Below are 26572 nucleotides of genomic sequence, written 5' to 3' on the forward strand. Positions count from 1 at the left end.
ACAATATGTTCAAAGCCAATTGGCCTCATTAATGAAACAATCAAATAATTGATGCACGTTCATATGAATGACCTAACAACATGAATGATCACTTGGAAAGGCTGACGCTTCTCATGTACAACAATCGATTCAATTCACATGAAAGTACAACCCGAATGGCCGGACGACAAGACTCTCACTATCAGGTCTATTGAATTGCCGGAGCAGCAAATATGCCCTCATATACGAACCAGTTGGCTGGTATAAACCAAGCACAGAATATTGCCGAATAATGTCAGCATCACAACTTCGCGAGCGGCTGACATTCATATGATGCATCATATTGCTCGAATGCTTCAATTGATGCTTCAATTGAGTACGGCAACTTATTGGTCAGTCATCCATTTATCAGGTCAGTGATCACCAGGGTCTTCTATGTACCTCGTTACTGGTTTTCCCAACGTCCTATTCATCATCTCTTGCTGCAGTAGAAGCTGCTAACTTTTTGTTCCTGGTAATTTTGCTTGCTGGGAAGTGAAGTCTTGCGTACAGTGGTCTTGGTGCTCTTGATGTCCTATCAAATCCCCTCACACACACAAATCCTACAGACGTACAGAACAAATATAAACATCTATTTCACAAGTGAAAATGTTAATGATATTATCCCAATAAACAAAAAAAAAAAAAATCCATGAATAACAATCGATGCCATAATAACTTTCCTCTGAGAACCCATCAGGGTAAAACTACGCCACCACACTGACATATCCTATGTTTCTTACAAATGCTCTACAAACCATGATGTGGCATGTGAAAACAAGTAGCTGATCAGGTCGATCCAGCCTGATGGATGATAGTTAAGTTTATAACGTTTTGTAAGAAAATGTTAGTATGTATGCCATTGCTCCTTATGCAATAACTTCATTGTGCAGATTTCTTGAGAACCAAGCTAAAATTGAAGTCTTTGTCCCTGACATCAGCATTTTTGTGCCAACACCAGCCATAAACTCTTGCTACTGGAGTACAAAAAGTTTTTTTTTTCAATTGTTAATACTATATTATGAAATATTCATAGTTGCCATATGCAAATTATAAGTACAATGGTATAAAAAAATACTTTCAAAACGTTACACATTTATAGCCTTCATAATTATATTTTGGAAATATACTAACGGTCAAATGTGCATCAGTTTTCATCTCACGGCACGTGAAAAGTACAAATGGAAATAAGACCCCGATGGTGTGTCGCTAATAACTCAAAATGTACAGATATCCCATCGACAACATTATTTTTCGAACAAGATAAGAAATTTTAAAAAATGAAAATATTTATAAGAAAAAAAATATGTGTCGCTACTGGTTCATAAATGTACCTATCTGCTATCACCTGCAACAGCAGCCCTATCAAGAAACTAACTAAAATTGCGAAATACCAAAAGGTTGTGCCGATAACTTTTATGTCACTAACACCATTATCCTTTTCAGTAGATACTATCTATAAACTTGCTTTCTTCATTCTGGAAATCACAAATGAAAACGCAAACAGTTAGATGATTACCTCTCCAAAAGCAATGTTGTATGTCTTCAGTTGTTAAACCTGAAACACAAATAAGTAAGCATAAATATCTGGACATCTTCGATGTGGTAAAAATAATATAATTTGGTTATCCAGTCAACATGTCAGTTGTATCCAAAGAAAATTATGTCATCATGTGTTAACCAACAATTTTCCACAGGAATAAGCAACTCAAGCTTGTCCTATTAACCCCAGTTTTTTCAAAATATTCTCGTCTTGTGTTATGGTAGCTGGCGCAACCAATCCTTAGGATTGAGGGATTCTTTGTTAGCTTCCTAATTATCTATTTCCATCCTTTCTAGTTTGATAACTTCTCAAGTTATCTATATCTCCTGGATGGAATTGTTAGGAGGCGTTCTCTATACAAGGGTAAGCCTATGCTTCAGAGGTTAGCAAAAGGCAAATGAGTAGGATTTCTCCCAAGTCTATTGTCTCTTCTCTACTTCTGCCCCTCCCCTTCAAGCTACTGCCATCCAACCTCCTTCCTATGGTACTTTATCCTGCTACGAAATAAGGTTCATTACACATTGTAGATGATAATCTACAAAAGATATGCAGGATTGCTACAGTTACTACTCAGGTCCAACACGGACACAGGACAAATGAATCTGCAAATTGTTAAACACAAATACTAAAGTACATTTACTACTACTTTTGATTAAAATGCAATTTTAACTCTTTCAAAAGTCAAATATGTCGTGTGTCGCTTGCCTAATAAACTAAATTCCAGCAATAATAAAATTTTAAAGCCTTTATCTGCAATTGTCGACAGGCTTCTTCAATTAACAAATCTATAATTGCAGCCAATCTCCCTCTCCTTCCCTCACAACCTCCAAGCTTGCATATGTCCATTTTAAAAAAAGTTGAATCTCCATCATTCTAACGCATTAAATTTGATGATCACCTTGTTAAAGAAAGTTTATCAGTTTGATTAGGAACTTCACCCTAAGAGTTTTTGGCATCTCATCATGGAGATTAAGCAAGAAATAAGCACATCCGCATTTGTTCACATTCCTTCTCAGTAGCTTCCAGTAGCACATTCCCTCTCTCTCAGTAGCTTCGCTCTCTCTTCCTATATTTCTTCCTTTCCCTTTCCCTATGCCCAAGCGCAGCCTTCTCTCTGTTTCCATTCCTGATGTTCATGTCTTCTATATCCTAACTACTGTCACCGCCGTACAGAGATATGGCATGAGATGTAAAGGGTGGTTTGGGTTACGGATGTGAGGATTTAATCTTTTTCTTGTGTTTGGTATGTGCTGGGACTGGGATATAAAATTTGATGACCAAAATACCCTCTTGAAAATAAAGGAAAAAATGAAAACAATTTTTGTTATTAGAATAAACATGTAAAAGCATAATCCAATTTAGCATCCCAATGATTAAAAGAATATCATCTCCTTGATTCCATCTTCTGCCCCTTCTCTCAATCGAAGCATAAAAAAGAGGGAAAAAGTCCATTTCACTCCCCCAAACTATGCAGTTGGTCTGGGAAACCCCCGAACTTTTAAATTGTTTGTTTAACCCCCTATGAATCCAAATCCGGATCATTTTGCACCTTTAGGGTTAAACAAACGGTTTAATAGTTCGGGGGGTTTTCCAAACCAACTGCATAATTTGGGGAGTAAAATGAACTTTTTTCCAAAAAAAAAAAAATGAAAAAAGAACGATAAGAAAAAGTTAAAGGAAAAGCCAGACACACATCGAAATACATATCAGCCCCAATCGTGACTTCGGTGGAGGGCCCAAGCGAGGATGTGCAGCCGTTGTCCATTTGAGCATGCTCGGGACAACAGTGACCCAAAGGCGAGCTTAGCAGCAACGTCGAGCGGAGGAATCTGGCTTGGGCTGCGACAAACATAGAGTGCTAATGGTAGGCGTGTTAGATGTAGGGATGTTGTAGTCGACGAGAATCTGGCGCGTCGAGTGTTGAGGATGGCTGCGAACGAGCGGGCGGGCCGCGATGCAAGGTGGCGGTGCTCGTCCGTTACTACTCTGGTAGATGGGTAGAGCAATCCAGTCGTTATATCCCGATCTAAACCGACCTCCCCCACTGGGTTATAATCGGTGGACAAGAGGTCTCCATATCCCGTTCCCTTTCCCCTACACATCCCATTCCATATATCCAAACATGGGTTTAAACTTATCCCTCCATTTGTATCTCATTCCCACTCCTCATAACCCCAAATCCAAACGTCACCATATTGTGGAATATTCCTGTTTATTACATATTTACATGAGCGTACAATAAGCAAGGTAGAATAATTGAAAACCTGGTTCCGAGCAGCTTATGCAAAGGAAGAATTCTTCTCACGCCATTGCGAAGTTTTCGAATCCCTAATATGCCATCGCAAAAATCCTTATCCCTAATATGCCATGCGTTTGCAAATTCTTACCCTTATATGCCATTGTTGGCAAGTCAAGGACACAACGCGCCATGAAGAAGCCATCCACCTCTGTTACCTTGACTAGAATTGTGGGAAGAAGCTCCATGGACTAGCCTTCATGTCAATATATTTAGACCTCATAGGCCAATGGGCCTAGAGTATATATGCTATTGGCCCTAGAGTATATATGCCTAGATATATATACTTAACACCCCCCTCCCCCCGCGCTCAAACTAAAGGTGGTATAGGAGGCTCACAAACATTCTTTGAGCAAATGAAGCCGATGGCATATATACTTAACACCCCCGTCCCCTCGCGCTCAAACTAAAGGTGGTATAGGAGGCTCACAAACATTGAGTTTGAGCAAATGAAGCCGATGATGCGCTTGAGTTTGTGCTTTGGTAAAGAAGTCTGCAACTTGCAATCATGATGGCATATACTGAAGAGCGATTGTTTTCTGATGACAATGAGATCGAGCAAAGGAAGCATCAACACCTATATGCTTTGTGTGTTCATGCTTCACGGGATGATTAGCAATTTTGTATGGCGCCAGTGTCATCATAGAGAAGAGGTGTGAGTGCTTCACAAGAGACTCTAAAATCAGCCAACATCCAGTGAAGCCATACAATTTCTGAAGTAATGGCAAGAGCTCGAAGTTATGCCTCTGTATTGAAACATGATACAACAACCCCTGTTTCTTGGATTTCCATGTAAGAGGAGAAGTACCAAGAAGGATACAATAACAAGTGACAGAACGACGATCCATCGAATCACTCGCCCAAGTGGAGTCCGAGCAAGTGTAGAGCTGAAGCGGACCAGAACGAGCATAGAAAAAGCACTGAGATGACATCCCCCTCAAGTAACATAACACACCCAAAGCAAATGACCAAAATGCACATAAGTAGCACTTACAAACTGGCTCAAAATATGAATTGCATGAGCAATATCAGGCTTTGTGACAATGAGATAAACACGACTAACCACAATACGACGATATCAAGAGAAGTCCTCAAGAGGTGTGCCATTAGTAGGACGAAGCTACAAATGAAGCTCTAATGGTGTAGCAACTGTCCGAATATCAGTAATGCCAGAGCTAACCATGAGATCCTGAATGTATTTAGATTGAGAAAGGTATAAACACTTTGCAGAGGTTATAACTTCAATCCCCAAAAAGTAACTAATAAGGCATACATAAGACATCTAGAACTGCTCACTGAGTTGCTTCTTCACATGATCAACATGATCAACATCATTTCCTGTAATTAACATATCAACATAGAGAACCAAAGTACGCCCTTGTGGAGAAAGATGAATAAATAAGCAGGATCACGATACTAGGTGAAAAACTAGCAGTCTGAATAACATAAACAAAATGCTCAAAACAAGCACGAGGGGCTTGTTTAAGACCATATAAAGCACAATAAAGACGACAAACATATCCTGAAGCATCAACACACGGGGGTGGCTACATATAAACTTCCTCATGCAAATCACCATGAAGAAAAGCATTCAGCATCAACACCCAGGGGTGGCTGCATAGAGAATTCCTTATGCAAATCACCATGAAGAAAAGCATTCTTAATATCCATCTGAGAAATAGTCCAGGAACGAGTAACAACCACTACAATCAAAGTACAAGCTGTGGTCATGTGAGCAAAATGAGCAAATGTCTCATCATAATCTCAACCCTTAGTCTGCTAAAAACCTCTGGCAACAAGGCAATCTTTGTATCTCTCAATAGAACCATTTGACTATGTCTTAATTTTGAACACCCACTTACATGTGATAGAAACAACATGAAATGGTAAGGGAACAAGGTCCCAAGTGCCTGTACGATCAAGGCAGCAAGCTCAGACATAGCAGACTGCCACTTGAAAATACTGGATGCCTCAAATTAAGTAGATGATAGCTCCTTAGCAACAACAACACTCGCACGAGGAAAACCCCACTTGTTAGAAGCCTCAATAGTAACACAATCACGTAGATTATAAAAGGGACCAGTAAGCAATTCATCAATAACATCAGAATCATAAAAAACAAGAGCATCAGGACTGACTGAAGAGGTAGGAGTGGACAGATGAGTAGAAGAAATTGTTGTCCGACGAGTATAGACATGTATGATAGGTGGAATATGTGGTGGAGGAGCTGAAGCCGGAGTAAGAGTGGGTGGGACGTAAGGAGAGGAATAAGGAATAGGTGGAGCTGAAACTGAATGAAGTGGGTGGGATGGAAGGAGTAGGTTATAGAAAGACGATCCTCAACAAAAGTCACATCACGAGAAATACGCATGCGATCAATCCTTAGGAATGACGCGGTGACGAGGCGGTAAAGAGAGGCTGCAAGATGGCAAGACAGCGGCCACAATAGGCAGCAGGCGGCAACCGCGACGAGCGGCCGCGATGGCATCTCCGCGATAGACGATGAAGGGCGCGACGAACGACAGGCAGCCGAGATAGGAGCAACGGTGTTAGAGGGGGCGGAGAATGGACAGTGGCGGCTCTATTCACGAGCGGCACGCACGCGATATCAGAGATGACCACGTGACGACGGCTGGAGGAAGGGTCGGCGACGGGCCGCGACAGATGGACGGCGTTGGCCAGATCACGATATTGATCGTGGGTGGATTAGATTAGTCTAAACCTAACCCTAAACCTGGCTCTGATTCCATGTTACCTTTGACTAGAATTATGGAAGAAGCTCCATGGACTAGCCTTGATGTCAATATATAAAGATCTCATGGACAATATTACTTAGACACGGACACAGGTGTCGGAATCCGACTCGGATTCAGGTATCTGATTCGGCAAAGAAATTTGGACACATGATATACAACTCGGAATCCAACACGAGTGTCAGAATCCGACTTGGATTCGGGGTGTCCGATTCAGCAAAAAAATTTGGACACAGGTGTCCAGGTAACACTGTCATGGGCCTAGAGTATATGGGCCTTGATATATATACTTAACACTCTGCTTCAGTTCCTCTCCTCGCACTCTCCACGTGGCACGTGCCCTCGCCAGCGATGGCCTTGTGGCCTCTCATGCGCTCCACGTACGACCGATGGCTCATCACTGAGCTCCATGCAGACACTAGCGCCGCCTAGCTCGGTCGTGAAGGCTGCAGCGAGGCGACCATGCGGAGCGCGGCCATGGAGGTCTCTGACGGAATCAAAGCCACCACCATCACTCTTCTCGCAGGCCATCGAGGTGATGTGACCTCTTCCCGCCAGCGAGAACTACCACCTACCTATTGAACTCATTGTTGTGACTCAATTTTGCATGTTCTTGGAGTTTCCCTCGCTCCCTAATCGCTGGCAAGCTTGACAGGGACAGCAGCTATCCACAAACTTATAAAAAATGATGGTAGAAACCAACAGAGCTAATGGGGATGGCACAAAATGGTAAGATTTTGCAACGGAATGGTATATTAGGGATAAGTTGTTCTGCGATGGCAAATAGGGGATTGGAGAAAATTGCATTGGCAAATAAAAATTGGCCCTATTGGAAACCATATTATCAGCCCTGTACCAAATATACCTTATACAATATAAGCCATGGGAGATATTTGGTCAAACCCAGCTTATAGCACTCATAAACTTATAAGCGCCAAAAGTCACTACTAGGCTGAGCTTTTCTTTAAAAGTATAGCTAGATGTTTGGATTTGGCTTTGTTGGCCTTGTACTGTCAAATATATCAATATACGACCCTACATGGTAAGGCATAGAAGCTCCTAAGCTTATAAGCACCAAAAGTCACCACCAATCAGTTTGATCTTCTCCCCAGAAGCGAGGGCTTAATCTTAAGTTCAAGCACAAAAGAAACCAGATGCTTGGCCTTGTCTTAGTCTTACTACCATATTTAGCCTGGGCTATAGACAGACTAAGGGGAGAAGAAAGAACATTTGGATTTACATGATTTGTGAATGATTCAAATACGGAACAACTTACCAAACTAACCATGTCATACCATTGACAAAAAGTTTCCGACAATTGTCCAGGCAGTGGCGACAAAATAATGGTTCAACCAGCAACATGAACTTAAGTTATCGCTTCATTACTTTATTTTGCCTACTTGGCCATTTAAAAAAACTAGACCAACCTAGGAGGAACTAGGTGGTTTTTTATTAAGAAGAAATAGGCACCCACATTCGCGTCGAAGAGGACTCAAACTTAGGTGATCTAGACGTACATCCACATCCTCAACCAACCCTCAACTAACAGAACTAGGCTCAGTCCCTCCTACTTGGCCATTTCAGTAATTCAGTTTCAAACCTTCTTAGTCCTGATGATAGTTTGAAGTTACTATGGTCACAATCAGATTCCCACACAACAGGAAAGGGCATCACGCTTGGTGCTACCAGATTCCAAAATTTTGGTTCTCACTCATTAGGGAAGTACCTTTGAATATTGTAGGAACCGAAGTTCCGAAGTAAACTGTTCTCCTAGGGAGATTCCATATCAAGCTCCTTGGAACATCAATTGGGTTCCGACTTGTGTCATGATCGGCAAATACCTGCATGTAAAACATTTGAATAGCTTAATAGATTTAAGAACAGAATCCTTGCTTATTTGTTAAAAGAAATATGTTAAGTAAATAAACAACAATCACTTCCCATTATTACCTCATTTACTTGAAAGTATGTCCCGTTAAGTGGGAAGCTTCCCCACATTGCTGTCCGGCATGGTATCTGAGTTTAATAAAAAAAAGTTTTTCAATACAAGAATTCAGCTTCCACCAGGAATCATGGTTTTAAAACAGATTTATGGGTTCTAGTCCCTAGCTGAAATCCTGAAACCCGTTAACCAGTTGGAATCGACAAAATGCTTGTTGGATTATGAAACTGGGAACCAGCTATTCCCAATTGTTAGGAACAGAAATATAAAACTTGAAGAACATATCTTTTAGATGAAATCTAAGGCCTAGATAAGTATACAGTACAAAGCACAAAAGTTCTATAGCACATCTAGTTTGATACAAATGTCTGGCATAGATAAGATTATACAAGCCTAAGGTGGGCTCAATTTGCTACAAAAAAGAGAGGGAGAAGATTTGTGTGCATGGTCATGATGACATGAGTACTTACAACATATGAGTAATGAGCTAGGGAAAAACCAGGAAGAGAGATGTAGTCCAACAATTGATTATTTAAATAATTTTTCCAATGAATATTTGAGCTCCAAGTTCAAAAATCGATTTAAAATATCGCTGGCAGTTTTGAATTTCCTGGTCAGATTTGATCCTTAGAACTAGGGGGATTCTCGAGCAGCTAATCCCAGGATTTTTCCCTGCCCATTGTTTCATTTTTCCCGTAACATTTCCATCATAGTAAGGAAAGAATAGAGTAAATTGCATGGGAGGTTATTAAAAACGTGTTGTGCATGGCAAACATGTCACTAATCTTAGAACATGGATTAACAGGTCACGGAATTTTGTAATATAACAGGTCACTGATATGGATGCCACATTTGATGCATGCTAGCAGCCGGCTCACGTTAGATTTGTATACCTGGTTCTTTTATTAGTTTTTTTGGCATGCAAACACCCAGCACGATCTTTATGCTTGTGCCAACATTAGAGTTTCTGTGTTTCTCACGTTACTATATATAGTTGCACCTCACACTACCATTGGCGAGAAGAGTTGGCAATGTAATGGCTCACGGTGAGCACCTAACAAACTTTAGTGACTTATTGGTCCAAATTCTAAAATCAGTTACCTACTTGCATTCATGTAGCAAGTTTGAAGACCGCCAACACAATTTACTCTAAACAATATTATTGTAGCAGATTATACCTAACTGTCATCTCTAGGCTAAACTGGATAGTACCCAACCAGTTTCTTGAACGCCAGCTCCCGCTTAACCAAATTTTTAACACTGGTATAGATTACATAGAATAGGTAACTTACCAAAATTGTTCCTCTGACTTTCTGGGCCTGTGCTTCTCGTATACTGTTGCAGCTAAAGCATGTAGAACTTTCACATAATTTACCGCTTTCTTGGGAGTTGCAAAATGTCTTAGGTACATCAGTTGATTGAGCTGTTTCGCCTGCTTTATATTAATACACATCAGCAACCATCGAATGAGCGAAAGCTTCAATCAACGATATATAGAATTTTATATGTTTCTTGCCTGGAGTCCATATAGAGAGTAGGTAAGGACAAGGATCATCAGGCTCTCTCTGGTCAAGCTATACATAATAAGCAAATAATCATCATTATATCGTCAGTTCTTGATTAACACAAACAGTGAAATTTTTAATAATCTGCTTTGAACTTACTCCTTCCAGAAGTGGATGTGAGTCCGGCAGTTCATAGCTGCAAACATGTAGAAAATAGAGAACTCAAATAAAGCTACTAGCAATAAAACAGAAGATATGAGGGCTCTACAGTTATTATAAATAATACTGGTTTTGTTTAGAACAAGGCCATACACTTGGTGCTCTGTCCTTAGGCGACTGGCATTCTTGAGCTTAGGAGTTGGGATAGAAGCAGCTTCAGGAGTTATAGCAACCAAGGCCTTCGACATATCAGCATCTTCAATCTCGATGTTATTTGCTTGCATATAATTCTTTAGGTTCTGTGTAAACTCTGTGAAATTAAGCTTGATAGCAGGAATTTCTTCAGGATCATCAATGAAAGCATCCTCAATTGCATCTACTTTTATCTCTGTAGCGTCAGGTTCTAGTTCCGGGCTTGCTGGCTCCTCGATGATTGGATGGCCATTGTCCAAGATATGGCCGCGGGCATGTGAGTTCCACTCAAGTTGACTTACAGGCCTGGAACTCATATATGTCTGGTTGGAGCCCTCATTTTGATTTGCAGTCCTAAAATTTATATATGTATGGTTGCAGCCCTCTGCAGCGACTGGAGTACTGGATGTAACCAAACTCTTCTCTTCAGGTCCAGGAAGAGCGAGCCTTGCACTTCATCATAACAAGCTATTATCAATGGACAGTCATCCAAGAGTACAGAAATTAAATCTGCATGGCCCTAAGTCGCAAAAGACATAAGAAAACGAGCAAGCCTGTTTCTTCAAGTAGCAGAAATCGTAAGGTTGAAATACAGTAAAAATAACAATTAGCATTTCTCTATGTTTCTTTAGGGAAATCTAGCACTTCAACTATATTTGGCAAATCTTTTTTTTTCTCGAACACGCAGGAGAGCTGCGTGTCATTGTATTAAGAAGTAAAATGACCTAGTTTATAAGGAAAACCGGGCCCGAAAACCTTAATAAGCATTGCAATACAACCCGCGGAGCCTCATTCTCACGCAAGACAAAGCAAGAAAGAAAAAGGCTCCAAACCCCCCTAACAGCCAGAAGACAAGTCTAAGCAGCATATAACCTGATAAACACAACAAACAACATACAACCCAACACTCTTGAACAACCGAGCGGCGCCCACCCGAAACAACGCTACCCCACTAGCAACTGTGCCCAGCTAGCTCATCGACCAGAATATCTCGACAACTCAATAGGCAGAACCCTACTCTCATGCCTAACAATCAGCTCGGTCGACAGCCCCCATGCCGAACTACAAAGGGGTTCTGGGACATTGGAACAAAACCACTGTCGTGAAGCGCTGAAAGGAGGTGGGAAGCCCAGCCGAACAGGAGAACAAAGGGTCGAACAACAATAGAGGATGGTGTTGAAAGGCCTACAGCCTCACAGGTAGCCCAGGAACTCATCCAAGACACACGTACACTAGCAGTGGTATTTTTGGTGCTGCAATGGCTTACTGCCTTTTCTGTTTTCTTCTCTATTTATATATTTGAATGTCAACGAGCTGATCCTTAGTGCCGACGAAATCAGCACTAATCCTCCCATCTTCCCGGCACTCCCTGATGAAGTGGTAGCCGCACATCGATGTGTTTGTTACGTTCATGGAAGATAGGGTTTTGTATCAGCGCTAAGACTGACTTGTTGTCAATCTTTAACTTGACGGTGTCGGTGTCCATCCCCTTGAAGTTGCCGAGCAGCCAAACCAACCACACCGCTTGTGTGGCTGCGGTAGTGGCAGCAACATACTCCGCCTCACAGGACGAGAGTGCCACTACCTTTTGCTTGAGAGCGTGCCAACTCACCAAGCTGCTGCCGTAGAAGCACAAACCGTCAGATGTACTCCTTGTGTCAACATCGCCTGCGAGGTCGCTTGCTGCTGCTGCTGCTGCCCGATTGCTGCACATAGCCCTTGGCGATGAGGCGAGCCTTGTGCTTATCACTGCTCTTGCCTCGTTCTTCTTGAGCTTGAAGACCCAATTCAGCCCAATAGGTTGATGCCCATGAGGAAGCTCCACCAGTGACCATGTCCCGTTCTACTCAATGGAGTCCATCTCCTCGCGCATGGCCGCCTGCCATGCTGGATCGTGCTCTGCTTCAGCGAAGGAGCGCGGCTCTCCATCCTCGCTGACCATTAGCAGGCTCTCGCCATCGACGATGCGATTGGCAAGGCTTGGTGCCTTTCCCCCTCCAAGCATGTCGTCGATGTGACGGTAACGGAGAGGGGAAGAGTCGTGGTACGTATCCAGCCTGTCGGAGTCGTTTGGCGGAGGAGAGACGAACTCCAGGAGCGAGGCCGCCGTAGGAGAAGCCCCTGTAGGCGTGGACGACACGCCATCGGGCGAGGTTGGCGCTAGATCCGTCCCTGCGGATGTGGGGGCTACCTCTGCAGGGAAGACCGGCTCGGGACGAGCTCCTGCGGGTGCAGTCGCCGCCCCTGCGGGCATGGCCCCTGCCCCTGCGGACGAGAAGGGCGTGGATACGCCACCTGCAAGGGGGCCCGACACCCCTGCGGGCGCTGTCGATGTGCGGCCCACAGGCGGACCTACGGGTGGGTCCCCCGCGGAGGACGCCCCTACGGGCGTGGGCGACGAGATCGCCCCTGTGGGCGCCGGCGCAGCAGGATAAGCGCCTTCTGCGCTGCTTGCGGATGGAGCCAACACGCCTGGGTGGATGTAGTTGACCATTGCCTCCACATGGAAGTCAGGTGTGGTTGTTCCACCGTCTTGCAGCACCGCCTCCCAGTGCCAGCCGGCGTCCTCGTCAAAAACGACATCGCGGGAGATGTGGACGCGCCGGGACCGGGGCTTGAGCATGCGGTACGCCTTGGAGCTATCCTCATAGCCGATGAAGACCATCGAGGTGCTGCGGTCGTCGAGCTTCCGCAGGTCTGGTCGTGTATCATTTACATAACCAAGACACCCGAATGTACGCAAGTAGTTTACCGCCGGCTTGCACCCGGGCCACCCCTCAAATGGCGTCTCGCCGTCAAGACTCTTCGTCGGCTCCCAGTTGAGGAGGTAGACAGTCGCGATCACAGCCTCCCCCCCAAAATTCAGTGGGCATCTTCCGCAGTTTCAAGAGGGCGCGTGCGGTGGCGAGGATGGTCTAGATCCTCCTCTCCACCACGCCGTTTTGCTGCGGCGTGTACGGCGCAGAGAAGTGCCGCTGCACGCTATGGTCCTCGCAGTGGCGCGCGAATTCAACAGAGGTGAACTCGCCGCCATTGTCCGTGTGTAGAACGCGGAGCTTGTGCCCGCTCTCCAGTTCCGCAGCAGCCTGGAACTTCGTGATGGCCACTGCAGCATCACCTTTTGCTGTGAGAAGCGCCAGCCACATGTAGCGGCTGGCGTCATCTACCAACAGCAAAACATAGCGGCGCCATTGGACGAGGTCTAGGACACCCTTTGCACGGTACTTCGCCTTGGCTGGGAACAGGGCTCGGCGATGCTTCGTCATGACGCAGGCAGAGCTGCTCCACGTGCATCGCGTCGAAGCTGATGTGGCTGTAGCGGGCGTGCCAGCGCCACGAGTCATCGTTGTGCTGCACCGCGAGACAGATGGGGCGCGCGACGTTGAGGCGTAGGATGTAGAGCCGGTTCCGCCCGCGGTTCACCTTGGCGATGAGATGGCGCCGACGATCCCAGATGCGCAGCATGCCATCCTCGATCAGCACCTTCGAGCCACACTCATCGAGTTGGCCGACGCTGATGATACTGTTCTTCAAGCGCGGGATGAAGTAGACGCCGGAGAGTGCCTTGTGCTCGCCGTTCTTCTCGGCGAACAGCACCGTGCCGCAGCCGTGGATCTCGACGAGCAATCCGTCGCCGAACCGTACGGTTTCCTGTACCGCGCGATCAAGCTTGGCGAAGACGTCGCTGCGGCCCGTCATGTGGCTGGTGGCGCCGGTGTCGAGGTACCAGCCCCCCTGGAGTTCACCGGCGTCCTCCTCGCCGAGGAACGCTTGCGCTCGCGGTTCATCGAGGTGGACTGTTGTCGATGCCGACGCAGTGTCATCGTTCAGCGCGTAGACCTGCGCCATCAGTAGCGCAGGCTCGTAGTCGTCCTCCTGCACGAGGTGCGCCTGACCTCGCTTGGGCTGGCGGCAATCACGAGCCCAGTGACCGGTACGCCTGCAATTGCGGCAGGCGTCGCGGTTGTCGTTGCGGGCAGCGTTCTTGCCATCAGCCACGCCCTTCTTGCGTGAGCCACGGGAGTGGCGATTCTTGTCGTCACCTTTGGCAGACCGCGACCCTCCCTCACTAGCTCGCCTTTCCTTCTGGCGTGCAAGCCACTGCTCCTCCGTGAGTAGCAACTTGCCATCGAATGTCGATGGCAACACTTGGTCCGGGTCGAGGCGGTCCTCTGCCGCCTTGAGCCGTCTCGTGACCTCCTCGATTGTCAGCGTTGAGATGTCGAGGAGCGTCTCGATGGAAAGCGCGATCTGCGCGAACTTAGGTGGGACAACCCGTAGGTACTTGGCCACGACCTTGGCGTCATTGACTGGATCATCGAGTACCTCCAGCTGGTGGACGATCCCGGTGAGGCGCATGGCGAAGTCGTCGATTGACTCGCCGTCGCGGAAGGAGATCGCCTCGTAGACCTTCCTCACCTTCTGGGCAGTCGCCTTGCAAGAGCGCTCGGAGCCGACGCTCATCGTCTTGATCGCGTTCCAGGCCTCCTTCGCCGTCTTCTTCGCAAGGGAGGTGACCATCTTCGGTGGGACTGCGCAAAAAGATGGTCTCCATTGCTAACCTGTCATCGCCCCTATCTACGCTGCCCTTGTCCACGACCTCCCAGAGGCCACGGGCTTCAAGCATCACCTCCATTATCACCGACCACTCGGCGTAGTTGTGCTTGGTGAGCAGCAGGTACGCGCCTCCTACATCTCTCACCACGCGCTGTACCACAGGCGCAGGAGCTGTAGAAGAGCCATCTTCACCCGCCATGACACCCTACTGATATCAATTGAAAGGCCTACAGCCTCACAGGTAGGCCAGGAACTCACCCAAGACACACGTACACTAGCAATGGTATTTTTGGTGCTGCAATGGCTTGCTGCCTTTTCTATTTTCTTCTCTATTTATATACTGCTGACCACTACAATATGGCCTAGGTCAATCAGCTAATAACTACAGTCATTACTGCTTTAATTGGCTATTATTCTTCTTAATCTGCTAGCTGAAAATTCCTGGTTCAAACAGGTAATAACTACAGCCATTACTGTTTTAATTGGCTATTATTCTCCCTAATCTGCTAGCTGAAAATCTGCACACATCAAGGCTTATTGCTAACAGGTGTGCCCTGCAAGGAGTGACGCCGATTGCAACAAAGAACATAGGGATTCTCCGAACGACGCCTTCAAGAAGGAAGCGACAACGGAACCGTCGTTGCTCGTTCGTGAAGCCGGACAGGGTTTTCATCTGGAGAGATCCCAAGGGAAAACTTCGACACAACGCCTCCAAGGAGGTTGTGACGCCCGCGGGTGTCACCGTCGTCGGCAAAGGCAAGAGCCTGTCAGGGCTTTCATCCAAATTCCCCTACCACGGCACAACCTGGTGAGCCTGGAGGCTTGACAGGTAGACCAAACCAACCACCTGCAGAGAGGAACTAGTAACACGCAGCACAGGAGCACGACAGCCATCCACCAGCAAGCAACGAACGGGGTTGCACCAAAACCATCTTGAACAACGGTCAGCCACCGAACCAGGCAGCAGTAGCCCGGATGCAGGCACTGCTGGTAGGACGGGTTGGAGAAGGGGAAGCTGCGTCGGCCGCCAGGAATCAGCCGAACCAGCACACCCAGAGGCGGCCCGGAGCAAAGAAGCCCGGAGTCGGTCCCCAATTGGCGGATCCACCCCCGGGAGGGGGCATATCGGGCCCTAGGCGCCTGGATCTAGATCCCTGGGCACCGTCGCACCGTTGCAAAAAAGGCCACATGTAGGAGATCGACGGAGGGAGCCGTGCAGAGGAGAGGCGCCCTGATGAGCAAGCCTATCGAAGCAGCATGCCATAGCCGCCTGGAGCACCACGCAACCACGCCCACAGCTGCCCACAAGCCCCACCAGCAGCGCTCATGAGCAGCTGACCAGAGCCCACCACCACAATGGATCTGGCCAGCAACGGCCAGATCTACTCCACAAAGGGGGAGATCAGGCGGGAACAACACACGATAGCTCCAAAAGGGGGGGGGGGGGCAGGAGGAGGAAAGCCAGGGGAGGAGGGGGGAGGCGGCCACCACTTGGCGCTGCCCCAAGCCGCCATCATCATGGCCGTCGCCGGCCGATGGTGGCGACAGCGGTCGAGCCGAGGTCGGTGAGGGAGAGAGTTGAGGAAGGAGGCGAGTCGCCTCCGAGGAGACGACGTGAGGGTCCGTCGAGGAGAGACGATGCGAGGTGTATTTGGCAAATCTATTTGAGCTAAGATGAGCATCTTCCACAAATTTTGTCTTTTTTCACTACAACAACAAAGCCTTTTAGTTCCAAGCAAATTGAGGTAGGCTAGAGACGAAACCAAACAAGAACTACCAACAAAAGTACAAAGGGCAATAATAATACTAAAGGATATCAAGCGTCCAGAGCATGGTTCAGGCACGTGGATTGCCTGAACCATTTGGAAAATCTATTTGGACAGAAATAAACACCTTCTGCGAAATTCCATCTTTTTACAGGGAGAACATGTCATAGTCATTGCCATCCAGAACTTATATAGTTAAATTTAGTCTAGAAAGATAGAGATTTTTTTAACCAAATAGATAGTGTTGCCCAACAATATAAAGGATTGCAATACACACCACCATAGGTTCATCAAACATGATGTGTAATGTCTCAAAACTAGTAGATTGCAGCATGCAAAGTTGAATTAGCTTAATACAATGTATTTTACATGCATGTGTCTTGAGAAAGTACCTAGCAAATGCACTCGCGAAGTGCTTGCACTCAGCTCGCATTGGGCATGCATTGCAATTTGGCTTACTTTTTGTACAAAACACCTAAAATGGGAAACAGAGCAAAACAATTCAGCAAAACTCAAAACAACTATCATTTGTCACTTTATTATACTTGCTTTGTCATGTCTACCTTCCCAAAAGTTATCATTTGGTAGTGAAGCTCATACCTGCAAATGCAGAATCCTGTTACACACCCCCCAACAGGAACATGGTTAAAATCATTGCTAAGATTAACTGGATTAATAAAACTCACAATGTCCGTTGATCAAGCTTGCATAGTCGAGGCCAGAGATACTTCTGTATGTTTTCCAGCATTGGATACCTTCAATAATGGATCATCAAATTCAAGTTGTTTGCGCATATATAACTCAACCCAAACATTGAGAATAAAGATACTTACAGCTCCAATAGGTGCAACTGAAGAGACTCAGGTAGGGGTTGAAGGGGCACCCATCCAAGTCTCACACATATCCTACCAACATTTGTGTCCACCTAAATAATCAACAGATACAGATAAGAGCTCCAAAATGACAGAATACTTGAAAAACTGTGAGGAAGGGAAAAACATACAGGGAAAGCCATGTGATGAAGTGTCAAAAGACGCACACACTCTACACTTTTGAGTCCAAGACCTCTAATGCTTAAGAGGTAGTCCCTGAAAGACACAAAAAGAATGCATTTTACCTGTGATAACTATTGCAGCAATAAACAAAATAAATACATTTAGTCTACTGCACATTCTCAAAATACATAGATATGACAGTTTTTAGTTGGCCTAAAAAAGGTTATCTTGATGTGACAAGAATGAAAATATTGCACAAAGAAAACGAGAACATAGTGGACCATATCTTGATCATATACATGACCAAAAGTCAAAAAGTATGGCTTGCACAGATATAAAAATGACAGGATTTTTGGATCAGAGAGAGTGGCAGGGCAGGATTGCACCAGAGACCCTATACTCTATTCTGCTTAGATCAATGGAAGTCCAGTATCAGATTTTGTTTATGTAGACCCGTTCATATATGGTTTGTTCAATGATTTCCTTTTCTAAGCCAGGTCCACAATTACAAATGCATGACACCACCAGCGCACCTATTTAGCAGTTTTGCTAAGGATGCAAGCCAAGTTTTGTGCAACTGTATAAGCTGGGAAGAACAGTTGACAAAGCACACAAGCAGGTAGTGTTGATCATTGCTGCTTGCGCCATGTGCCAGCAGGTCACTATAGTTACCACACCAATTCAGCTGTTGCTAATTTATGGATATGGTGATTGAATGAGAATTGACCTACAGTTTTTTTTTGGTTGCACATAAGGGATCAAATTAACAAAAAGTAGGTCAACTAAGCAGCCAGATTGAACATTACCTATGATTTAAAAAAAAAAGGTCATGTAAAAAGATAATACACAATAGACGAATTCCATTCAAGTAACAAAACAAATCTAAGTAGCAGAGTTCGATTGAAACAAATAGTAGAGGTGGTGCTAGTTCACTGAAGAGCAACAGTGGAGGTTAACTTATAGAATGACTAAATGAGCAAGTAAGTGCACTGTGAATGTTAGCTGAATATACATTTATCCAGCTTACTTTGCTTTGTCTGGTTCAACATAGCGCAGCCATTCAAGATCAAGGCTCCCATGGTCTGTCACCAATCGGTTTAGAAATTCCTACAAGAGATATCGCCAAAGATGACTGAATCTCGGAATTCCAACATATAGGCAAATATACTGAATTATATGCATGTTTGCATGACTTGTGTCATACATACTCTCATTTTAAACGAAATTGCTTTATCACATACTTACTTTTATCCGTTCCGCCAGCATATTATTCATTCCTCGCTCTCTAATTGTTTCCGATATTTCCTTGACATCTGCTTGCCTTATTCTTTCCCAATCAATTGAGTCCTTTGCATTCTGACCTCTTTCTTTATTTCCATGATTGTAAAGCACTTCTTTTCTTAAAATATCCCAATCATAAGTTCTTTTTTTACCAGCCCCGACTCTTGCCTTCTTTGCTTTTGATCCATCAGTAGGAACAGGGGAATCTTTTTTAGCATCTTTGGAAGTCTCAATAAAAACAGAAGCAACTCCTTCTAGGCTTTCACAATTTGCTTTCTGTTTTTGACATAAGTTTGATGAATGACCATTTCGATCCTTTGCTATCTGAATTCCAACATTATCACTCAGTTGGCTGCATTCTGATTGAAAATTTCCATGTCCAATCTGCTTTGCACTAGCAGTACATTCCTCTTGCAAATTCGAATTTTCATTCTGTTTCACAAATGTAGCTTCAGCTTCATTCCTTGGAAGACTTTTTATACAAGAGTCCCTTGCAAATGACACCATCTCTGAACTTGATGGTTGAAAATATGTATCAATTATCGGTGAAACCAAGTCAGCACCTTGTGTAGGCTCAGAAGGGAATGGACTTTTATTCTGATTTAATGATCCATCCATACTATATAGCAAAGCGCTTAAAGAGTCACCAATTGTTGGTTTAATTGTGCTGGCGTATCCAGGAGCAGATGAAGGATAATGGGAACTAGTCTCAGCTTGTGTGGCATTAGAATAGTAATAGTCCACAGTATTAAGGGCAGTGTATAATGGTCTTCCCAAGTTGCTGCCATACGCTATATCATGGAGATGAATTCGTCCATTCTGGTGATAATTAACAGAAGTATGCAGAGGATCATGCTTTCTTCTGAGATTTTGTAATTCATGGAGCAGTGAACCCTTATTTGTAAATGGATCTGGAACTTCATGATATTCCGATGATGCAATATTTTCATTATACTTGCTCTTTATCTCTTGCATCCGTAGAAGTTCTGTATACGTAGCTGAACTGCTTGTACCGTTAGGCATATTTCTGTGGATGAAGTCCTCTGCTGTAAACTTTAGCAATGTGCTAGAAAGCATATGCTCATTTATGTGAAACCGGTAATCTGGGGAGCTTTGAGATGAAATGGCAGAGTTTTGTGATGAAACAACATCCTCCAGCGACCCATCTTCAGCTTCAACAAAACTCCCAGTTCCAGCTGCTACTTGACTGCTTTTTTCATGGAGTCTAGCCGGCAGCTTCCTATAAGAATCAGAATAAACTCCTGCTGCATAGTCCAGTCCATCTCCAGAAGAACTTCCAAACAATTCAGTATTATCACTTCCTTCCTTTTCTTCTGCTGTGATTAAGGAGCCTGCTGTGTTACTTGCCTCTTCAACAAGGATCTCACCTTGCAATTTGACAGCATCACCAAATAACCTTGAACAAGAGCCATTCTCATCTGAAGTTGTATGAAACACCCCAGCTGCAGGTTTTTCAGAGACTTCTGGTTTTGCAGGAAATTTTGCAGCAAGAGCCATAAAGGCAGAGCTGGAAAGAAAACAACAGCCAGAAAACACAACATTAGTTCATAATTTGCTTATTTCAAATAATTTGCTTATTTCAAATGGACTTAAGTTTTGTTTCACCTGGAAAGATGGTCTGAAACATTCTGAGTAAGGAACACCCCCACTACGGAATCCACAACTGATCCTTTCCAAGGAGAGAAACGCCGATCCCCTGTAAATAAATAGAAGTAATCCAGAATTAAGGTGCTATCCGGCAAGTCCCTAAGATGCAAGCCCACAATCAGCAAACAAACCCAATGCACCCATTCAAGTGCATGCACACGATATTATGAGTCTGCTCTTGCTTCCAAATGAAATAAATAGGCACGAAGACACAGAACATGGGCACACATTAAATACTAAAGATCTGTGATTATCCCATTAACATGGCCTTAGCAACCATAGCATGGAAGTATGAAATGGTAACAGGTCAAAGAACCCTATTTAAATGTACTCAATTATGTACCAGATAACATACAGAATGCCATGTTAGGAGTACAACATAGAAATGGCAGTGATACCTTGAACAAGATGCATGCGAGCAATGAATGAATCAACGCGTCCTCGAAATATTTTTCTTTCTTCATCGAGCCACTTCTCTTTATCCTTGGCCATCGCTTCTGCGCCATCACTCATATCTGGTTCCATTAATAACTTCCACATCAAAGTGGTTACCGGATCAAGGTTCACTTTGGCTCGAGAACGTTTTCTTTTCATTTTTCCCTCAAACGGAACAATTGCACCAACTTCTCCTTTATAAGGGACAAGAGCACCATGTGGTTCAGCTGCCTGAATGTCATCTGATTTGTTAATGTCTAACAGCACTATCTTTTGAATTATGAGATCTAAAGAATCTATCAGTGGTGCTGTAGCTCCGGCAGTGCTTTCTATAACTCTTTCTGAATTAACTGCTCTTGCATAAGAGGCAACTTCTGCATGAGGTCCACAGACACAAGAAATATCCACATTTTGTGATGGACCAGTATGGCTACCTTTTGACATAAGTATTGCATGAACAATATTGTCCTTCCTTGGGCGACCTCTAGGTTTTGGCTTCTCACCAGGTTTTAACTCTTTTCTGGGACGTCCTACTTTTCGCTTCCCACTGGGTTTAGCTACAACGGTTTTTGGAGAAAACTCCAGTTGATTATTCTCAGTTCTCAGAACATTGTTACTCGTTGATGGATTTGTCTGGTTCGTTGGGGTCCTAATAACTTTTACGGAAGTCTCCAGTTGATGACTCTCCGTTCTAAGACTGCCATTGCCTGTTGATATATTAGTTCGAGTGACAGGGTACCTAAAATGTTCCCCGCTGATGCTTCTGCCAAGCTCATCGGGAGGAGCAATGCAGACACTGTTCTCAGTATCGTCCTGAGGAGAATTGCTACGCTTATGCAGTTCAGCTGGCAAGTCTGACCCTGAAACCATGTTGCCTCCCAAAGACTGGAGTTGATGATTTCCAAGTTTTGCAATAACATTCTGTCGTTGTAGGTTGTTTGGACTACTAGGCGACTGTGCACATTCTTGTGTTACAAGCCTGAACTGTTTGTCAGGTCCTTCAATAGAATCCCTGAATGTGGTGCCAGGCAACATAGCTCTGTTATGCTGCAGTTCCATTTCTGCTCTCTTAGCCATACTGTTTTGTAATGATCGAAAATTGATCATTCTCTGGGAAGCTTGGGATTTCTCACGGGCTATCACTCTTTGAGCATCAGCTAGTGTAAAAACGTTACAATTTATTGCTGAAACCGGATTTGCATTCCGATTGTTAGACAAATATGCAGACGAGGTACAACAATTGTCAACAACTCCATTCAGACTGTAATCATGATTATTTAACCTCATTCTTTTGTAAGTTTCTGGAAAATATGAAGCCTCAGAGGTGGTAGCATGGCAAGCACTTACAGATGCCAATCCATTATTTTGGTGATTGAATTTTGCACCTAACACAGTCTGAGCACCATTTGAAGCAATTTGCTCTCTTCTGGTATTCACAGCATGGATATGTGAGAGGTCATGAGAATCATGAGGCCTGACTGCTGCACTGGTATACCTGTAAGGACTGGTATTAATCCTTAAGTAGCCATCCGTTGTAACAAGTTTATTCGAGTTTTCCATCACCGAATTCCGCTCAGTATTGACAGGTGGATTGTCGTTGTTTGCCAATATGTAACTGTTGAACATTTGGTCAGTTACCACTGCGTCTCTTGTGCAAGATCTTTCAAAACATTGAGTTTGTGTGATCACATTTTCTGGCATTCCGTGACCATTAAGCATCTGGTTGGCCATTTGTGTTTGTCTTATAGAAGCTTGAGGAGATGAAAGCAAGTATTCAGCAAAATTGGTTGACATGCTCTGTAATAGACTGATTGAACTGTTGAGGTCAGGTACATTTTTATGTGTCATGCCATCATTGAGCTCTAACAAAGGATTTACTTCTAATGTTTCTCTTATTCGGGACTGAAAATTCTGTGCAGGATTGTCCACAAAGTTAGTACTCTCATTATGTATCTGATTCAAAGAAGAACTGTTGAGGTCAATCAATTCTCCTTTCTGTGTGTTATGTGCAGATAATAACTGTGCATTAACCATCTGATTTGCTGAACTGTAAATAGAGCTGGTGGTAGAATCAGCATGGCATGCCGACTGGCTTTGAACATTGCTTTTATTGATAGAAGATACAGCTGGCTTATAATCCTTAGGGTCAGTTGATATTTCTGTCACCTTAGCTTGAGTTCCAGGATGTGCATCCACCTTATCATATTGCCCATCAAAGTTCAAACATCGTCTAACTGGTTTCAGCTCAGCTCTGCAATTTGAATCAGCAGCCTGTTCTGGAGGAGGTTGGCCTGATGGTGTCTTCTTACGGACATACTTTCTCTTGCCAGATGGTTTTTCTTCCTTTTCCTTGGAAGACTTTGGAGTTGTGGACTTAGGTGTCTTTGATGGTTTTCCTTCTTTCAAAACCTTTGGCCTGTGCTTTTTCCTCTTAGACTTTTGTGCTGGTGTCTTGTTCAAGTCAATACCTTCAATTGGTCCAGCATCATTTCCAGTGCCTATAATTGACCCAGCATCATACCTAATAGGCCCAGCATCATTTCCAGTGCTTACAATTGACCCAGCATCATTTCTAATGCCTTCAATTGGCCCAACACCAATTGTATTGCAAAGCAATGCATATTCTTTCTCTGATGACGCAAGTGCAAAAGTTCTAGTCTGCGTCTCTATAGAAGTATCGATATGAGACGGCACTAAAATACTTGTGAAACATAGATTTGCAGTGTTCTGTGATTGGGGCAGCCATTGTCCAAAATCTTGCATATGCATATTCCCTTTGCCTACTCCATCTCCCAAGGTGATGACTATATCTGGTGTGTGACAAACAATAATGTGGTTTCTTTTCAAGAGCAGCGAAATTGGATCAGGCAGACCCTCTTATTTGGCTTCACAGTCTCCACCTGCAACAAATGTAGCTGATGAGGCAATTGTCAAAAATACATTGCCATCACATTCTGCCTATGTTGTACTAATAGCAGATATGTCAGTGGCAAAGATCAGAAACCTTTATACCATTATCAAAACCATAACAAAGAAACAAAAAAGACAGTATCAAACAGTGACTATAATTTTCTTCGTAAGGTCTTTTACGCGAATAAATGTTTCACCGGGTGTCCTTTCGTAAAACCACGAGACCGCAAGTGTTACCTGGACACAAACATGGGTGTCGGAATCCGACTCGGATTCGGGGTGTCCAATGTGGCAAAAACAATTTGGACACAGGTGTCTAGGTAACATTCCCCGCCTTTGTCCTCTAGTGCAAAAGCGTCCCATTTTTTTACTAGAACACCCAAGAGAGCTACGCCGAAAAGTGTTGCACTTAAAGTGCCATGCTGCAAGAACATTCTGCAGGGCCCTTGTGTGCCCCCACCACTGCCCTTAAATAACCATAGTCACTTTAAAATCCATTCAAGCAACATTTCCCGAACCCACCTAGACAGGACAAAGTTCGTAAACAATACCATTTCACCTTTTCCCTGTCTTTATATAAAAAACATATCTCCCATCGTCTGTCATGCCACCAATTATCAGGTGAGACTCCCAGCACCTGAGCTCAATGAAAAAACAACTTTCTTTCATACAATCACCTGACTTCGCGGAGCGGTGCCAACGGCATTCGGTACGACCACAGTCGCAGACAGGCTCTCATGCACACACACACGCACGCAAATTAATGGACACATACAATCAACCCACCGTCCCATCTCTTCTGACGAATAATTCGATCACCAGCCCTAAAAGAAAAACAAGAAAAAATATGTTCCAGCCCTGTAAACCGCACTTGGAACCACCAAAATTGTACAATCCCGAATCGGACATGGGGTTCAGTTCAACCCAAACAATTTCAGAAAATAAATTGCGACAGCAACCTTACAAGACTGATATTTGCGCTGAAGAAGAAGAAACTATTCGAGCATGGACGGATGGATTGGATTCGTACGGCATCAAACACAGGGAGCGAATCGAAAGATTCGGATCCGATTGCCCACAATCACAACGAAGGAGAGTTCCCCCTTCACAAAATCGAACTCGTGGAACAAATACATTCAAGCAGGGTTTGCTTACTCACCAACAGAAACTACAAATCGATCCAAGCCCCGATGGATCCCCACTCCACGCCACACCAGCTGCTGTAGAGGGCGGGGGAAGAAAGGGGGTGACTATGCCCGCCTTGATGCGTGCCGTCGCGCCGGCGGAGAGGTCGCCGCACAACAAATTGGCGCTAGAGAGAGAGGAGAGGGGGGGGGGGGGGTTCGGCGCCTGCCTGCGTGTGAATGATTAGGGAATGGAATTGGGTTAGGTCGTGAGAGGAGTGTGAGAGAAGAGCAGAGGGTGTAGGAGATTAGGGAATGGGAGAGAGTGATTGACCGGTAAGGACTGATCGGCTGTGGCGTTTGTCAACAATGGACCATCGTGTGCCCAATTTAGCAGCTGTGGTTCAGCACATCTGACAACAAGAGATGATCATGTTATTTGAGTTATCACTCGGGTAACACAGAGTAATGACTGACAATTATTTGATCACGTGTTATCTGAACTAATTTTCTATTCGGTGTTTTAAATTTTATCAAATACGATAAAAGTTGTACCGTGGTAATAATACATTTTAAATTTTGTGTCTTGGTTTTGATTGAGAAGGAAAATAAAAAAGTTGTATAGGTCTCGAGTGACTTTAGCCGCACTTGATCCAGTATCTTTTTCGAACAGTTGGTTCAACAGACTGGTCACCGCGTACGGTTTCTGTTTTAAATGTTCACTCTTTTACATGTTTATCTGCTCGTCCTAACGGTCAGCTCGTTAACACTTATATATCTTCCATCCATTCGTAATTCGAGTGGGCAACTAGACAGTTAGTTTTTCGACCGTTAGTAATCAATCGAAGTTGTTAATTACAATTAGTCGTCACACAATGGAGTATTTATGGTGTCTCCCATGTGTCACTACGTAAATGAGACTTTGTATGTGCTAACTATATTATTTATGTGGTGGCTCCTCGAGAGTTCAACGTTCCACTTGTTGTCTCAACTGACAAGAAATTCAATAAATAAATTATTTGTATATCAAATAATTTTACTTAATTGTGTTGATTTAAATATAATTTGAACTAGATCAAATTGATAAAACACATATTTAGTATTTGGTGGGCTTCCAATGTTACTTAAGAAACAACAAAAAGTTTTCATTTATAAAATATTGCAATAGAGGCTTGGCAAATCTTTTATGATTCTATTTACCTCTACATCTCCGATTACTCTTTCCCTTATTTAGAAGAAATTTTGTTTCACAATGATAATATTACCTAGTTGTTTAGAATCACATCTTTGTGTGCTAGTAGCTAGAACAGAAGGATTCTTGGATTTCTTAAAACTCATGTCCAATAACCTATGTCATCTTAGCCACCCTAATATTTCTCTATTGCTCGAATTGGGCAATACTATGTATTGATAGACTTCAGCAGCAAT

The 26572-nt window shown here is 44.1% G+C and overlaps 1 protein-coding gene across 4 annotated transcripts; it reads right to left on the reverse strand.

Moving 5' to 3' along the window:
• Positions 1–6: 6 nt before the first annotated feature.
• On the reverse strand, positions 7–25481 carry LOC133901340 (protein ROS1A-like). Of its 4 annotated transcripts, XR_009906712.1 has the most exons (20): positions 25180–25481; positions 21074–24010; positions 20634–20724; positions 18972–20535; positions 18754–18833; positions 17735–17819; positions 17565–17656; positions 17418–17486; positions 17295–17331; positions 17124–17206; positions 10370–10861; positions 10217–10253; positions 10069–10126; positions 9845–9984; positions 8561–8626; positions 8337–8451; positions 5131–5195; positions 4921–5046; positions 1538–1576; positions 481–581 (listed from the first exon to the last, which is right to left on the reverse strand). XR_009906712.1 is itself a non-coding variant. In XM_062342674.1 (18 exons), exons 2-18 carry the CDS (start codon positions 23877–23879, stop codon positions 445–447), a joined length of 5991 nt encoding a protein of 1996 aa, XP_062198658.1. In that variant the 5' UTR covers positions 23880–24010; positions 25180–25479; the 3' UTR covers positions 7–444. The 4 variants fall into 4 exon arrangements, 2 of the variants coding, with proteins under 2 accessions (XP_062198658.1, XP_062198659.1); XR_009906713.1 differs by lacking the exon at positions 5131–5195; XM_062342674.1 differs by lacking the exons at positions 4921–5046; positions 5131–5195 and having other exon boundaries at positions 7–581; positions 25180–25479.
• Positions 25482–26572: the final 1091 nt, after the last annotated feature.

Source organism: Phragmites australis, chromosome 20, assembly GCF_958298935.1.
Source record: "Phragmites australis chromosome 20, lpPhrAust1.1, whole genome shotgun sequence".
In the NCBI taxonomy this organism is placed as follows: domain Eukaryota; kingdom Viridiplantae; phylum Streptophyta; class Magnoliopsida; order Poales; family Poaceae; genus Phragmites; species Phragmites australis.